General features: G+C 54.6%; 1 protein-coding gene across 15 annotated transcripts in view; it reads right to left on the minus strand.

Moving 5' to 3' along the window:
• Positions 1-17,573, minus strand: part of BANP (BTG3 associated nuclear protein) — a 116,731-nt gene that overhangs the window by 35,772 nt on the left and 63,386 nt on the right. For 10 of the 15 annotated variants that reach the window (XM_073796301.1, XM_073796296.1, XM_073796297.1 and 7 more), the window contains 4 exons: positions 12,609-12,776; positions 8,065-8,195; positions 6,483-6,554; positions 4,711-4,749 (listed from right to left, as the gene is read on the minus strand). In XM_073796301.1, coding sequence (XP_073652402.1) covers positions 4,711-4,749; positions 6,483-6,554; positions 8,065-8,195; positions 12,609-12,776 — 410 coding nt within the window. The remainder of the gene's footprint in view (positions 1-4,710; positions 4,750-6,482; positions 6,555-8,064; positions 8,196-12,608; positions 12,777-17,573) is intronic. The other 5 variants (XM_073796295.1, XM_033846348.2, XM_033846346.2 and 2 more) reach the window with 1 other exon arrangement.

Raw genomic sequence — 17,573 nt, forward strand, 5'->3', positions numbered from 1 at the left:
CGCAGACCCTGCCACCGTGCTGTGAGGCCCTGGGCCACTGGGGGAGCCCTCATGGAGAACCGAGGGGCTGGGGGGACAGCCCAGCTCCAGGCCTGGGAGGGATCCCTTGGACAGGGCAGCCCCGAGCCTCCAGACGACCCGGCGACATGACGTGGCAGAACCACCTCCTCCCGCTGGGCCCGGTGAACCCCGAATGGTGAAGGGTAATAATTTTTACTTTTTTTAAATTTATTTGTTTTTGGCTGTGTTGGGTCTTCATTGCTGTGCACAGATTTTCTCTAGTTGTGGCGAGCAGGGGCTACTCTTCGTTGCGGTGCACAGGCTTCCCATTGCAGTGTCTTGTCTTGTTGTGGAGCACGGGCTCTAGGCGCACGGGCTTCAGTAGTTGTGGCACACGGGCTCAGTAGTTGTGGCTCGAGGGCTCTAGAGCGCAGGCTCAGTAGTTGTGGCACACGGGCTTAGTTGCTCCGTGGCATGTGGGATCTTCCTGGACCAGGGCTCAAACCCGTGTCCGTTGCATTGGCAGGTGGATTCTCAACCACTGCGCCACCAGGGAAGCCCCAAGCATAATAACTGATTGCCTTCTCTGGCCCCAAATTTGGCAGTGGGGGCGGGGGTCGTACAGCAAGGGATGGCTGCAACCAGGTGACGATTAGACCAGCAGCACAGGGACGCGCCCCAGTGCTCACAGTCTCACAATAAAGCTCGTGGTTCCCGGCATGCGTTCGTCTACACAGCTGAAGGGTGACTGGCTCGGGACTGGCTCTAACTGGGGCAGATTCAGAGCCAGATGTCTCTGTGCCACAAGGCCAGCGCCAACGCGGGTTCCCAATCCTACGGTCTCACTGCCAGCCGCTGTCCCCCGAGCACGACCGAGCCGAGATGAGGCGCTCACCCCGCTTCCCTTGAACTGACGCACACTGAGCAGCTCAGAACGCTCAAAGCAGAACAGCCAGGAGATGGAGCAGAGGCAGCGCTTCGTCTGTGTCACTGCATGTGTCCCCTCGGAATCTTCCTGAATTACCCAGATGAACCCAACGCGGGGACCACACTCGTGGACGTGACAGACACGCTCGGCCTCACACCCACTCCCTCCTCAGCAGTGGTCTTCACTTGAGGGCCAGACGTGAAGCTCTAAGTGAAACAACACACTTCGACGCCTCAGACAACCCAACCCCCAAGAAAACAGTGACCTTTAGAGAAGTGAGAGGGAAAGAATAAAGCACATGGACACGTCCCAGGAGACGTGTGGCTTTGACATGAAGCGCCTGTGACCCCACAGAGCCCCACCACAGAGCAGGCCCTGCCCGGACCCACACCCTCCTCCCGCCAGGAGGATGCCCTCCGCTTCCCCACCACCATCTGCCTCCTGGAAGCATTTCCAGAACAAACGTCCTCTTTCGGCCACTTCTTTCCTCCAATTCTCAGAGTTCACCTCCCGTGTAACGTCTGTACTTCCAGATTTAGTTCTGCAACTGCACTGCCACCTCCTAAACTGAGTAAGATTATTTTGCCTTTCCTCCAACTGATTAGAGAAATCAGAAAGATTATTTCGAGCTGGCTAAATCTTCAACCACATCCAATTCATCAGAACCAAAGCCTGTACCTCTTGCTGTCTAAACTGAATATCCAGATATTCCCTTTAAAGACATGGCCACGTTTTTACCCAAAATTCACCATGCAAATTCGAAGAGCCCACCGTGTGGGTCGCAGGTGATTTCCAAGAAGCCAGGAGGCGCTGTGGTTCCATGGGAACCAGTCCCCGGTCTGAGAGCATGACCCTCAGCCTTCCCTGCCCTTCCTAAGGGTCAGATCCCTGAAGCCCAGCACCTGCTGCTGCCAGCACCGGGGACCCCGCTGACGGGGGTCAAATTCGGACAGTTATCGACAGTACACAGTCCTGCGGTGTGAAGAGAAAGCACCCCGAAATTGTCATGCATTACTGCAAAGTCACCCGGCCCCGGCCGTGAGCAGCTGAAGCAGGACCGAACCCATCGTGGTGCTTTAAGGGCCTGGAAGCGAGCGGAACCCCTCTGTGGACAAGACAGCACAGTGGTGGGGAAAGGTGGGTGCCTGGGAGGCAGGGAGGCCCTGCCACGTGCCTATGCACATCATCAGATGGGAACGCCCCCTGCACGTGGTGGGGCTGTCCCACACCCCACCCTGCTGCCCCACGCACGGCCAGGAGGAGTCGGGATGGAAACGGTGAGGCCGCCTCGCGAGGCCCGAAGGCAGACTCACATCCGCAGTGCGCCTCTGAGCTCTAAGGAGGGCGGGCAGACCTGGAGCCAGAGCCGGGTTTACCTGGCCACCGGTGAGCTGGGACGAGGGAAAGCCGACCGGGGAGCAGCGGCCCCAGCTTGGGGTGTCCCCTCTCTCCCCCAGAGGGGAACCCCTCCTCACCTGGAAAAGCTCCTCCGGCAACCACAGGGTAGGGAGAGCAGCTCACCAAGCACCCACTGGGGTCCAAGGCCCAGTGTTTGTTGGCTGGACTCAGAGAGGCCCCACTTTGGAGGCTCAAATTCAAACCTTAACGGTTGAAAGGGGCCCCATGACCCGATTCCCCAGCGACGAGCCCAACTGAAGTGACTGCTCCGTCCACAAGCTCTGGGGCCTGCCTGCCAGCCAACAGCGCAGGAGGCTAACGGCACTGTTCCCGCAGCCAGGCCCCTGCTGCCCACATACTCATGACAGCGGGCGGACGTGTCCGCTCCTTTCAAAGAGCAGCATCTTTTTGCTTGAACACAGACCCTCACTTCCCCCCCAAAACAGCCTGCATTTCGAGGGGCAGAACATCAGGCCAGCACAGCCCTGGAGGCAACCAGACTCCAGGCGTGAAAGGCAAACTGTTGCGTGACTGAAGGCGAGGATTTATGGACAATGCGCGGAAAGGTCTCAGCGGAAGGACAGACGCTGTGCTAAAGGGACACAAGGCACAACTTACTGCTCCCTAAACATGTTTTTAATCACATCATTCTTAATTAATGCACCAAACCAGGTCAAATTCTAACCCTGTACAATTCATTTAACAATTTTAAATATCTTGCTAAGGTTAAAAATGTCCACATAACCTCCCAAACATCTCTAACATATACAGCGGCAAAGCCAAGAAAGCACGTGTTGCCAGAGTGAACCCGACATGAACCTCGCGTGCGGCCTTGTTGACCGACGGAACCCTCTGGGGACTGTTCTGTCTACACTCGGCCAACTCGACGTCCGGGTCAGGGAGAGGAACGAGCCTCACTGAGATGCTGAGGCATCTCAGCATCCGATCATGACTGTCACTCCACTCGACAGGGACTGGGTGAGAAGTGTGACTGGGACATTTTTCCAGTAACCGGAACCCGTGCTCTCAGCCCAACTGGAGCTTCACCTCTAACCCCCATGCTCTCCTCTCCGCCACCCTCACCCCTCCACCCTGGGTTTGAGTGCCTAGCCTCACAGGGCCTACCTGGGGGTTGGGGGACCCCTCAACCCTTAATCTGCTCCAACAGACGCAAGCGGCAGATCGCGGTATGTGAGGCCCAACGTGGGCGGCGGGGCCCACGCTGCGGTATGGAGAAGGCCGCCCTCCCGCTGGCAGAGGCTGGCTCGACGCCCCTGCACTGCGCCCCGCTGTAACCAACCCTCCAGGACAGGGCTCCTCTCCCTACACCTTCCCCGAAAGCACACGGAAAGGCAAGCAAACACAGCTGCCCGGAAGCGACACCCCTCCCCAGGCTGCCGGGTCACCTCGGGCCACCTCACCAGCAGCAGCAGAGAAAACCAGAGCACAACTCTGGGAAAGCAGAGGTTTTGCTGCAAGGCTCAAGTGACAAAGAGCCCCCAGCTTTCCCGACCTGGAGTAAGAGCCCTGAGAAGGATGCTAAAGAAGAGGTGTAACTAAGGTTAAAACTCAGCGCAGCTTTTAAAATGCTGCAACTCTTTGGCCTTTTGCCAAGGCAGCCATTGTAATATATTAATGCTGCTTTAGGACTTTGATTAGAACCTCATGAGTATGCTCAAGATGACACTTTCAACGAAGAAAGTCCAACTTGAACATCGCACTCGTCCCAAGGCGCTCCGAGGGCTCAACGGGAAACCCTCGGGGCGTGACGTCCTTTGGTTTCGAGTCCAGCAACGCACACCCTGCATGACCGTTTGTGGCAGACACGAGCCCCTCGCCGAGGACGTGGGAAGTGCACACAGTGTGCCAGAAGGGAGCGTGCACTCGGCTCTGAGAATAGTGTCTATGGTTATCTTGATAGTGACTGAGCTCCATGGTCATGATTCCTAAGTTACGTTCTATAAAAAAGGAAGATCGTCCAGACTCTCTCATAATTATTCAGGTTATAAACATCTCTTTAACAGAAACTCTTCATGAGGACGTGAAAACGTCAATCCTCGAATTCACCAGCAATTTCACTCCACCTTAGAAAGCAAATCACCCCTAGAACGCCTCAGCCGGGCGCTTCACTCTGTAGACAGTTCATATCAGGTGAGCTCTATGAGGGTTTCAGGGACTTTTTCTCAGGACCAGAAAAAAAGGCAGTGGTTGGAGTTTGACAGCAATGAACGGGAACGAAACCTGCCTTATTCTAACAGACAGCTGCTGCACAACAGCCCAGGGCCCCGCCGTCCACATGCCCCAGCCCCGTGTGTCTCCGTGTGTCCCCGGGGCCAACGCTCCCGCTCCTGCCACGCTGGGATCCACCGCAGGTGAGCACTTACCTGCCCATCTTGTCCCACGTGGTGTATCTGTAGATTGCCCTGCAAAATGGATGAATAAGGGTGTGATCAAAGACAACAGCTTCAAGATGCACGAGACAGAGGCAGGAACGTCCCCAGGCCATTAGTGAAAACCAGCAAAACCATTAACATCAATTCCAACATCGGTCCCTTGTAGCCATAAAAATCCCAAAATATCAATACTTAAGCTGAGTTTACAGGTGCTATTTTTTCTTACAAAAACAAATAAAACAAACCAGTTAAAAAACATTGTAGCCATCCCCCAACCCTGACCCCCAAATGGAAATGTCTTTTTTCTAACTCTTCACTTTGAAACAATCTCAGACTCACAAGAAGAACCAAAAGTAGTACAGAGAGGTCCTGCGTCCCATCACCCAGCTTCCCCTTTGGGACATCTGACACATCATGGAGCATTACGGCAACCAGGAAATCAATGGGACGTGATGCAATTAACCAGACTACAGGCCTACTGAGATCTCACCAGCTGGAAATTCATTTTCATTTGTTTAAAAAAAATAATAGTTGTTTTAAGTCTTGTAGGCGCCGCTAAATGTCTCTTTACAGATATCCTCATTTTGACAAAATAACTACCTAATTTTTAAGTGAACAAAGTAAGGTTTCATTGTGATAAGAAGACTAATTGCATATTGTAACTTATTACAAAGTAATCATTACACTATCAGCAATTTTTTCTAATTCAGTGCATTCAATTCCTAATGGAAGCAAAAAAAAAAAAACCGCTGGATTATATAGAGGAGGAATTCAGTTAAGAAAACTAAAAAAAAAAAAAAGGTCAAAACTGATACTAAAAATTGGAATTCAGTAAGTATTCTAATGAATTTTTAGCAGAAACAATATAAAAGCGGATGTACATTGATTTCTCCTTTTCCAACCCTAACCATTTTCCTTCCTTTCAAGGGCCGCCAGCAAGGTAGGCGTGCTGGTAGACGGCCGGCCCTCTGTGGCCGTGGCCTCCCCCTCACCTGTGCCTGGAGAAGGGAAGCTCCCCTGCCCCCAAGGGGGCGCCTGCGCTTAGCTTGCTGCCCACTCCCCCCCTCAACATGTTGCTCTGTGTGAGTTCACAGACACCCACCCCCAGTCCGCTGGCCCCGCAGGAGGCAGGGGGAAGCCCACTCCTCACCTGCGGTCAGGCCTCCCGGGACCTGCCCCTCCCATCCCCCAGCCTCTGTGTGCTGCTCCCCTTCACCGCCCCACCCCCGGCCCCGCTAGCCTCCCCACCCCCCGGGCACCCACCTGGCCGTGCGCCCCACCTTCCCATGGACACACCTGTCCCGTCATCTGAGGACTCACAGGGATTTGTCCAGCTCGGAGCCGTCCCCTCAGAACCCGCCCACCTCTTCCCTCTCTGACTGTGGGGCTGGGGGCTGGGACTGAGAGGTCGGGGGCACTAACGTCACCCACTTAAGGAAAGCAGCCCGGTGCGGCCGGAACACGAGGAGCCAGCAGGCACCGCTAAACGAGTCCCAGGCTTCCCCGGGACTCTCCTGAGACCGGGGCCCGACAGCCCCTGGCGCCAATGCCGGAGGCTGGAAGCAAGCCCGGCCCTCAGCTCCGCCCACATGGCACACGTTGGGGGGGATATCCAGGGCGAGCACTGCTCCCAGGCAGGGACAAGGTGCAGGAAGCCACGCCCCAATCTGCGGGCTGCAGCCCTGCGCCCCACAAAGGACGAAGGTCAGAGTGCAGAGGGCCCGTGGGCACAGAGCGGGCCCTGGGCTGGCAGCCAGACTCACCTCGCTGTCCTGTGTGATCTGCACCTGCTCCCCTTGAGGCACCTGGGCGATGTGGAGGTGGCCCTGTGGGATCCGCAGAAGAGAAGACACCAAGAAGCATCAGAAGAAACAAGGAACGCTCTCCGAAACATTTGTTCCTGATTCTCCACTCGCAGTTCAAGAAAAGACAGCTAAGGCCTGAGTGGCCAGCATCACACACGCATGGTGTGAGCTTACTAAACACCCTCTTGAAGTCTACTTTAAGGACATAACACAGAATACTTTGCAGTAATTCTTAAAGGGGCAATGAGGCCTAGGAAAAATCTGTTAAATCTTTAAATGTTACTAAACAGGCAAATTTAAGAATGTGAAGGACATACAGGAAAAGGGAGAAACCACAATTCTCCAGAAAGCTAAACTGACAAGCTTTTTTTTAAATTGTACTATCAACTCAGAGGGACCAGAAACCTCATGGACTTTCAGACAGGGTCCCTAGTGACCTGGGGGCGCTGGAGGCTACACAGCCGCGTGACTAGGAGGGTGGGTGGCAGTTATACACGTGTCTACACAGAAAACACGTCAGCCAACTCTTTTTAAATCAAAGAAACACGTGACTACTTAAACAGCTGAAGTAAACAATAAACGTGCTTCCAAAGTCTCAGACTCCAAGTCAAACGCATTTATGTTTGTAGATACAGGCAGACAAATAATTCCTGTAAACCTTAACTCAGCTCAATGAAATGAATATCCATTATCTTATTTAAAATTCTACCTTAATCAAAATGGACCTGAAAATAAACTACTGTTGAATTTTCTATTGCTTTCATTTTACTACATCTATGTAAACCCTATATCACAGTTATCTCTTCTGGGATTCTTTCAAAGAACTTCCTTACTAACGAGATTAGAGTAACTGCTTTTGTGACTGTCAGCTAAACAAAGAATCCACTGTTTATAACTGTTCCATCTCCCTTGGAAGAAGAAGAACTCTTCACAATCCTCCTCAGTGCTCTCGGGAAGCCCTCCCTTTCCAGACAGCGTGCTGAGTGCAGCATCAAACCAAGGCCGCCTGGGTCAGAACCAGGGCTCCAGGAGGCAGCCCTGCAACGAGGCCCACGGTGAGGAGGCTGGGTGCCTACAGCATCCCCAGCATCCCTGGGAAGTTCCTGCCCCGCTCTCCCACGAAGCGTCGGGAGGAACGTCCACCTGGGCCGGCAGCACACAAGGGTGACTCGTCACACAATCGAAAGAAACTACACAATGACTAAGGCCACCAGCTCTCTCGGCTGGCCGCAGAACGAAGTCATTCTTCTCCTCTCAGTAAAGGGTGCCCATGCTTCTGAACTGAGAAAATATCTGTGATACATCTTGATGTCTCCCAGGAGGACAGGCAGAAGCGCACAGGCAGGGGAGCCGCGAGGGGCCGGCAGAGAGGTCTACGAGATGTAGGAGGCCTACCTTAACTATTTCTACTTGGACCCCACCCCAGGCTGTCAGCGGGATCCAGAAGTGCAGGGAGAGCTGGTCGTGGCGCCCCTCCCCCCGCTTCCCAGCCGTGCCCTCCCCTTCCACTCGCAAAGGCAAACTGGCGAGAAGTACATACTACTTGGACCTGTCCGTCCTCCCCGATCTGGTGGATCTGGACCTGCTGGGCGTTGGCCAGGGCGTAGTGCAGGGCCTGAGGCGGGGGCTGCTGCAGCTCACTGGCGGGCGGCGGCGTGCTCATCATGGTCTCTGCGGGGAGATGCACACGAGCCTGAGCTGCCGTCCTGGGGCTGAGCCCACCTCTGCCTCCCTCTCTCCGCAACCACACTGCCCACGGAGATGAAGGGAGAGCCTTCGTTCCTGGACTTCCAATGTGCAGTGTCGTGAGCAACAGCTGTTAGACAGCGGGGCTTTCTCACCTGTAGTCAGCATCTAAAGATCCAGTGACCCACAGACACAGATGGTTCCCACCTACTACGTAAGTGAAGCTCCTCAGATATAGTGACAAAAACGGAAAACGGAAAACAGGAAAAAGTGCACACTAAACTCTGTGTGAGACCGGCGCAAGGCAGGGACCATGGATAATTAACGCAACTTGGGGGAGGGAGGGACTTCCCCAGGGGTGCAGCGGTTAAGAATCCGCCTGCCAATGAAGGGGACACGGGTTCGAGCCCTGGCCCAGGAAGATCCCACAGGCCGTGGAGCAACTAAGCCCTTGCGCCACAACTACTGAGCCTGTGCTCTAGAGCCCAGGAGCCACAGCTACTGAGCCCATGTGCCACCACTACTGAAGCCCACGTGCCTAGAGCCCGTGTTCCGCAACAAAGAGAAGCCACCGCAATGAGAAGCCCGCGCACCACAACGAAGAACAGCCCCTGTTCGCCACAACTAGAGAAAGCCTGCTCGCGCAGCAACGGAGACCCAAAGCGGCCAAAAGTAAATAAACAAACAAAAAACTAACTTGGGAGAAAAGTTCCATCCACTCAATTGAAGGAACTCTTCCAGTAAAAGTTTACTCTCCATGTTTAACCCAGAATGAGATGCGTTTGTTTTCACGTGTTGTGTATTACTTTTAACTGTAATACTATCTCAATCAGAAGAATCTTCTCATACACTTAGAACATTAGGACTCAGAAACAAAAAGATTTTAATTTTCAATGTATATACATATTTTTGTTCTAAAGAATGGATTACTCAGAAAGACTTCTAAAGATAAAACCATATTACATTAAAATGAAATTCTGTGAGAAGTAGAATGCTGATATGAATGGAAAGAGGAAAAAGATTAAATGTCTGATTCTTGAAAAAAAGAATTTTCCTGCATTTTTTAATAGCTTAACGGTGGGTATCAAATTGACATGGCATAGATTCCACTGGCTGCCTTTTAAAAAGTTACAGTATAACAATATTAAGATGTTAATACTTACGAAATTCAAGTTATTGAATTTACCATGTCATCAATAGCTCCCTCTAATTATGCAACGTGAAGACTAATTTAAATCTATGTTTTACAATCAATACTGATATCAAAGTGCAGTGCAAAAAACTGCATCTGTTACTTGCTTGTGGTCAAGAATAATCCAAGAGATACGGCAAGTGACCCCAGGCAACGACTCACGCTGAGGGAGGACCACAGCCCCCGGCAGTGACACGGCAAGGGCAGCCCCTCAAAGGCCTCGCCCCCACTGGCCACGCTGCCCCATGTCCAGAGAGACACACAGTCAGGAGCTGGTTCTCTGTGACCCTAAGGTTCTGGGCCCTACACGGATGCTCCCCAATGAGAGCTGTGGGGAGAAGCGCTGGGGGCGGAGGTTTACACTGTAAAACGCAGCCACCTTAAACTCAAGCACATACGAAAGTTCACGTGGTGTGGCCAGACAGCAAGGTGAGATACAAACGTTTTAATAAACTGATATTTTTAAAATCCCTTGAAAACCAGTGATGTTGTGGTCTGTGTTCAAACTGGCAGTACTAATTCAGCTTTAAATAGACCAGCCTCGGCTCAGAATCTCACTTGTAGCATCTGTCTGCTGATACTTCAAAAGAGAACACGGCAACTCCAGCTGGAATTACTACCAATTCCAAATGAACGGAATCCTGGCTAAATTACACGTTCCTGGATTATGTGTGTCACCGGAACAGCCTTAAGGAGCAGATTCACTGGGTCAGGCCGCGAGTCCGCAGGAAGGACAAGGACAAAATCCCAGAGGCCCTTTAACCAACCACCCTGTGCTGTATCGAGTTTGGGCCAAGTAGGCAGTACGTTAAAGTAGAAAAAGATCCTCAACAGAAAGTTACAGAACAACGTACTTCCAAGAGTTTGATGAAAGAAGAACGTGGTCCGTGCTCCTCTCAAAACTCCCAGGGCTCCAGCGCCCGAGGAGGGGCCGCCCTCTGGCTTCCAGCGGACCGCCCGAGAGCAGTCCAGACCCGTCCCAGAGCCCGGAACTCGCCCCCCGTGCTTCCCAGACACACAGCACCTGAGGCAGAGGGAGTGCGATGGTGCCGGCCTCCCTCAAATGCTCCTTAAAAGGCACACCTTGACCCCCGCCCCGACGCAGTGCCCCCTGCTGCACAACCCAGGCACAGAGACCCAGGTGGGCGGAGGCAGCAAGGTGCCGGGTGGCACCACGGTGTCCGTCCTCTGAGGCCCATCAGGACGACACAGAGGGCCCCCTGCTCCTGAGAAAGCGCCCGTCACTCTGGCCATGGACGGTGCTGCTGCAGCCAGCAGACCTTCCCAAGCCACTGAGGCCGGCCAGAGTCCATTCCGAGCCACACGTCCTGAGGCTCAGCGCCTGCCCGGCCACGGCACTGAAGAGCCCCTCATGGTGGCCATTCACCACCTGCAAGAGGCCACGGGACCAACAGCAGCACTGAGAGTTGCCAGACCCACAGCCTGGGGACCTCCCTGGTGATGCAGTGGTTAAGAATCTGCCTGCCAACTAAGCCCGTGCACCACAACTACTGAGCCCGTGCGCCACAACTACTGAAGGCCACGTGCCTAGAGCCCATGCTCCACAGCAAGAGAAGCCCGCGCACCGCAACGAAGAGTACCTCCCGCTCGCCGCAACTAGAGAAAGCCCACACGCAGCAACGAAGACCCAACGCAGCCAAAAAGAAAAAGAAAAACAAAACAAAACCCACAGCCTCTTGGGAGGAACCCTGACACGTTTATGGACAGAAAAACAGAGGAACTAAAGACATGCAACTACCATTAAAATGAATTACTGTCATTCAACTGAAAGAAACACTAATAACTGGAAGAAAAACAAAACAACAAGTGAGCGAGGGTAAAGACAAAGCATGACATCACCAGCCTGTGATGGAGATCAGACCTCAGGGGCAAAGGCCACCTGAGTCCCCAACCACAAGGTCAGAAGCGGATGCAAGGTGGCCAGCCCGGCAGTCCAAGCACAGCTTCAGGACCCAGCACCCTCCTGCTCCAACGTGGGCCGGACAGGCTTGGGGCCTCACGCAGCTGCTGGCTGGCAACGCCGAGCCTCAGACCACCACCCAGAGGCAGGATCTGAACTGAACACAATCCTGAGGGGCCCGCCTGCAAGTCAGCTCGTCACGTGTCCCGGGCACCTCCAGAGGCGGGGACGCGGGTTCCACAGCCCACCTCATCTGATGGGGACAGGCACTGAGCACGGCCGTGCTGACCAGGTGGCCCCGGGGTAAGACGGCAGATCCCCGGCCACACTGAAACCTACGTCCCTGGAGCCACAGTCCCCACGCCTACCCTCTTAGGACCACAGAGCCAGCCCGGTTCGGCAAGGAGCCACCCCCAGCGGGGCCCCAACTGCTACCTAAGTTCCCAGGACAGAATCCTGGTGGTGACAGAAAGGCCGGGCTCCTCACCGAGAGACTCTTCAATGCAGGCCCCACACAGAAGCTCTGCTCAGCGCATGACCTGTCTGGCCCACGAGAGTCGGCTACCCCCAGCTTGCATGGTTCACACGGCAAGCTAAGGCCAAGTATGTGATAACCACCAAACCACCGAGGAAAACCGCTTCCTGAGGTCGGGCTCAGCAAGATTCATAACCCCGTAAGGACTCCAGGTGACCTGGTTTGTCACCGCAGCGCTTCCAGAACGAGAGCTCCGCCCACCCTGCCCGCTGCTGCCCCTGAATCCCGGTCCCGACCCCGGTCAGGGCTCAGGTCTGAGAGCCACTGCCCAGGGACCGTCCGCGGGAGTTAAAAGACCATTTCTGTGACAACATTTTGAGACATCTTCGGTGACAAGCGATGCTGGTCTCCTGGTCACTCCTGGTGAACTTTCCCAGCTGTCCTTTCAATGCCTGAAAAGAAAGCCTAAGAGCTTCCCGTTCTTGAGGGTGGGTATACCCGAGGCTGCGTCCTCACCATGGCAGTAACGAGCACGACTTAGGCTGCACCCCAGCCTTCGCCTGCAGACGCCAGGCAGGTGGTGACAGTGACAGCGAGCCAGCGACGTGCTGGCCCACCAGGCAGAGGGAGCAGCGCTCAGGGTGGCGTCCGAGGTGGTCCTGGCCCAGCTCCTGGTGCTGCTGAGCCCAGGATGCCCTCCACCTAGACAGCTGCCCCGGGAGCCTCTCACAAGGCACGTGCAGGCACAGAACCACCGTTCTCACTCTGACCGTCCCCGGGGCCACCTGCCTGGGCCACCCTGCATCGTACCTGAGGCGCCGTACGAGGACGAGGACGGGGTTCTCCTGGAGAAGCTCTTGACGGCCAGGCTCTGGCCTCGCTGTTTTCGCCGCCAGGCCGTCCGACATTTGGAGTCGATGCTCTGTTTGATTCGATACCAGTCGGATTCCGTGATTCCAAATTTATAGAAGAGGTGACCTGCAAGAACACACCCGAGGGGAGGCTCTGTGAGGCACGGGCCTTCTGCGCGGCTGGCGGTCAGGGCACAGCGCCAACAGGAAGCGTGACGGGCGAGAGCCGCCTCAGGCCTGCCTGTCATGTGCAATGATCGCTTCTCATTTATTCAGCTTTAACCTATCTGACGTGATCCGCCCCCACCAGATGGAGTCGGGCAACAAGCTGGAGGTGAGGGTTCGCACAAGCGTCCTGGATGCCCCGCGTTCCAACTGTCCACCCTGATTTCACGCACGGCCTCTAGGGTTCTGAGGCCGAGATGGAACGCCAGCTCGTTCCTCCTTGCTCATGCCTGCCTGGCTGCCTCCTTCCCTCCTCTCAAGTCTGGGCTCCAGCGAGAGCTCAGTAACCCTCCCCTCAACCAGCTCACTTCGCCCCAGAATCCTCCCACCGCCAGCCCCGTCCCGGCGCTCTAACACTTTAGAGAACTTAGATGCTGATGGCGTTTACACCGCTTCCCCCACAAACACGGGGTTCTTTGCTCTCCTCGTCCATGCCTGCCGAGAACCCAGAACGTCCAGGCACACGACAGATGCTCACACATTTGTTGCCCAAATGCTGGTTACAACTCAGCTGAAGACTTTCTTCCACTGCTACTGGAGTCTGAGGCCTATGGAACTTCCCTTGCCTCTCCGTCTGCCTCCCTCCATCAGAATGAGACTCCCTAAGGGCGGACATAATCCACTCCCTGGGGCCCCACCGCATGCCCAGCCCGGCCCAGCCGAGTGGGCATCACCTCCACTGGACCGCTGGCCGCAGAGGGCAGGGCAGCCCTCTGGCACCCTCGCTGTCCGCCTCTGCGCCACGGCGAGCTCTCAGTGCGGGATGTGGGCATCTGAGACCACTTACCAGCAAGGAGGAAACCGGGTGGCAGATGGAGGCCCCTCCCTGCCAGCCCGCCCAGCTCTCACTGGACCACTTCACTTCTTCCTTGTGCTGAATCAACAGGGAGTAACGGTCAGGAACACGGGAACCACAAAAAATGCTTTTCAACAGGGTGACCTCCTTTCTAGCTGGTCATGAAGCTTTGCTGATTAACGGGAAAATAAATGCATGAAATTCAAAAATTTAATAATAAAAAGATTCAGCTCGGGGCTTCCCTGGTGGCGCAGTAGTCGAGAGTCCGCCTGCCAGTGCAGGGGACACGGGTTCGTGCCCCGGTCCGGGAAGATCCTACATGCCGCGGAGCAGCTGGGCCCATGAGCCATGGCCGCTGAGCCTGCGCGTCCGGAGCCTGTGCTCCGCAACGGGAGAGGCCACAACAGTGAGAGGTCCGCGTACCGCAAAAAAAAAAAAAAAAAAAAAAAAAAAGATTCAGCTGGAAAACTTGCTGTTTTGGCTACTAAGAGCACCCAGCTTGGAGCGGCTGCTGAGAGATCATTTGATGCCCAGTCCCTAAACTCTGCTCTGTGGAGAGCACAGACCCTAGGAATAATCAAAACAAAGGAAGTCTCTGTTTTCTTAACTACTGTATTAAGTTTCTTTTGTCTTGGAAAGACACTTAACTTTGTGAACATAGCCTAAGGCATTTTTGACTCCAAACAGAAAGACAACCAACACGTCTGTCACCTTGATAAAAAGAAATTGGGTTAAGGAGGGGCAGGGTTTACAGGATCAGAGAAGATCAACTGCAAGGTAGTCTCGGCCCCACTTTGTCCTCCTGCAGAAAAGGAGGCGGCGCCTCTTCGCTGGTGTCCAGGTCATCTCTAAGCTAACTGAGTCATCGCAACTGAGACGGCTCTAGATGCAGGGCGGGGCTCACAAAGTTCCGGCCAGTTACCCACATGAGTGACAAGAGGACCCAACTACCCACTGTAGTTACCACAGAACGCAAATACTGACTGAGCCCAACTATGAGAACAAGAACCGTAGAGTCACAAGGGGACCCGACCACTAACTACAGCTCTACAGTCACAGGCGGAGCCAACTCCCCACCACAGCTACAGAGGAGCCCGAATACAGGCGAAGAAGTGGCGACCACACGTGTCCAACCACCTCATTAGGCACCTGCTCCAATACAGAGGACACCCTGCAGGCCACCCGCAGATCCCCTCATGCCTTCCCACAAGGAAAACACCTTCCGAATGCCTCTAGGGATTAATGAGATCATGCAAGATTCCAAAGCTTGCTAGTAATAGAAGAGAATATATACAACACACACGTGGGCACACAAGCATAAGAAATGAGTGAAAACATTCATACTTAAATTCAACTTTGTAAAAACCAATCTGCCAGTTCAAAACCTGGCTTACATCCTTCAAAGAAAAAACGTACATTCGTAGAGTTGTGCGTTAGCCATTTTCAAATTCTTCTAAGACATCTTATTACATAGTTCCTTCCAACAGTGACTCAAGACTCCAGCTCGATGGCAAATGCCCCCGGGAAGCTGCCAGGAAACACTAAGGAAGGAGCCAGCAACACCGATCCTCCCCCACCGAGAGCCGTGCTGCAGGAGGGCACAGGGGGCTCGGCTCCGCCCCCGGAGCCTCATGGGTGGGCTTCCTCTGACTTTGCTAAAAGCGTTCTTCAACTTTTCTGCCAGCCCTGAGCAACCTCAGCTGAGTGAAAGGAGGAGGAACCTCTTACAATGAGTGATAAAAAGATTACTTTGAATTAACTGGTATTTCACACTTGTTGAAGCATTTTATCTCAAGTCATTTGATGCTCCTAAGAAAACCTCATGAAATAAGAACGTCAATCTCCTCACTTCAGCTCCAAACCGAGTTATCAGTGAGGAGTGAGAACCAGCCTTAAAATTCGGGCCTCCGGCGCCCACCCAAGTGGAGAAGAAACGGCCACAGAAAGCCCAGCAGCGCCTCCCTCTGCCCAGACAGCAGCGGGCGCCCGTCCGCAGACGAGCCACGTAGCCCCCCAGCAGCCCGGGGAGACTAATGCGCTGCTCCCAAGTGCTGCCCGGGCGCCCCCCGAAGATCTGAGCGGGTCCCCGTCCCTGCTGACCACCTCCCCCTTTCCAGGACGCCCATCGCTGACACTGGTGGTTCCCGGCTCTCATGTGAGCCCCACGAGGGGCTGAGATGCACCGCAGGAAGGACAGACAAGAAAAAGGCGCGGGGCTTGGAATCCTGTGTACTCAGGGAGGGGTGTGGGGTGGCGTGGGGCTTATCGGTCACAACGGAATGAAAACCAGGGCACTGCTAACATAGCCTCGAGTTCCAGGGAGAGGGAAGCAGAAACCTGAGTGCTGGCAACTGACTTCTTCACGTGACGGTCTCAGCTCCCGCGTGGGCACCACAGAGTCCAGCGTCCCGGCCACAGAGCCAGGCTGGCCCCCTCTCCCCACACACAGGAGCCGCAGGCACTGGGCACAGCACTATGAGTGAAGCCGCTCTTCGGTGATGAGGAGAGCCCGGTGGCCGCGGTCGGCAGCTCCAAGGTTGCTGTGAGCCAAGGCGCCCACTTGCGTCCATTCTCACAGGCTCCGTCCCACCACCAGCCCAAATGAACCACGACTTCCTCCCAGCTCCCAGAGACACATGCTGGGCCCAGAGGAGGCTGATCACCCAGGTTCCAAAGAACCCAGGCCCTGCGTACTGTGCTGAAGTGTCCCCCAAAATTCATGTCCGTTCCAGGACCTGGGAACGTGACCTCCCTTGGACACAGGGTCTCTGCAGACGTGATTAATTAACTGCAGATGCAGTCACACTGGAGTACAGTGTGCTCTAAGTGCAGGATGACTGCTGCCCTCAGGAGAGGAGACACACAGACACACACACAGGAGCAGATGGCCGCGTGACGACGGACACGGAGACTGGAGTTACGCTGCTACAGCCCACAAAGGCCACAAGCTGTGGGCCTCTGCCAGAGGCAAGACAGACTCATCCGTAGCCCTGTGAGGCAGCGTGGCCCTGCCGGCGCCATGGTCTCAGCCCCGTGGCCCCAGACCCGGACAGGGCACCGTGTTGTCGGCGGAGCTCGGTACGGCAGCCCCGGGCCACTCGGGCAGCCCGTCGCACGTGAGCGAAGCCCCGGCAGCAACACCATCTCTGCCCCGGGGGGGCTGACCCGACGACAGTCCTCCGTGGACATGTGACTCCTCCATCTGTGCCCAAGCTGCTGCGGGGCTCATGGGATCTCACCACGTCGGCGCCCCCCTCACAGACGTCTTCAAGGACCTGTCGACGCTGGGGAGCGCGTCCACCTCATCTCTGTTCTCATCAGATCAGCCAGGCGTGTCCCGCAGCCTAAGCAGACGCCTATGTGACCCACCAGTAAAAACCCTAAGAACTAAGGCTATAACATTCTCAATTCGAGGGGGGAAAAGGCAACTGCTCCATTCTTAGGTCACATGCCTCATGAAAGCGTGGCCAATTTTTTTTCAGTTACAATAATGATCTACTTTTGCACAGAGCACACGAACTACATGGCTGGTTATCCAAATTTCTGGGAGGCCCGTCAACCCTTGGGAACCCTGAAGAAGGTGGCATCCCACACGACTTCGCTCTCCCTCAGTAACCTTGTTCCCTCTCTAGAAGAAGCGCCTATGTGTTTCAAAATGCTGGGCTTTTTCCCTTAAAAAAGAAAGGGAGGAAAATACTTCTGACACTCAGAAAAGAAAAATGTAAGTCCAGTCTTGTCCACAGCGAGGTGGGCGTGGCTGGCGGTGGCAAATGTATTCTCTGGGTCAGGAATTCCTCTATTTTAAGGACACCCACAGGCTTCCCCTGCCTGAAAAAGAAACTGTAGGGACTCCCCTGGTGGTCCAGTGGTTAAGACTCTGCGCTTGCAATGCAGAAGGCATGG

This window comes from Tursiops truncatus, chromosome 19, assembly GCF_011762595.2.
Source record: "Tursiops truncatus isolate mTurTru1 chromosome 19, mTurTru1.mat.Y, whole genome shotgun sequence".
Lineage (NCBI taxonomy): Eukaryota > Metazoa > Chordata > Mammalia > Artiodactyla > Delphinidae > Tursiops > Tursiops truncatus.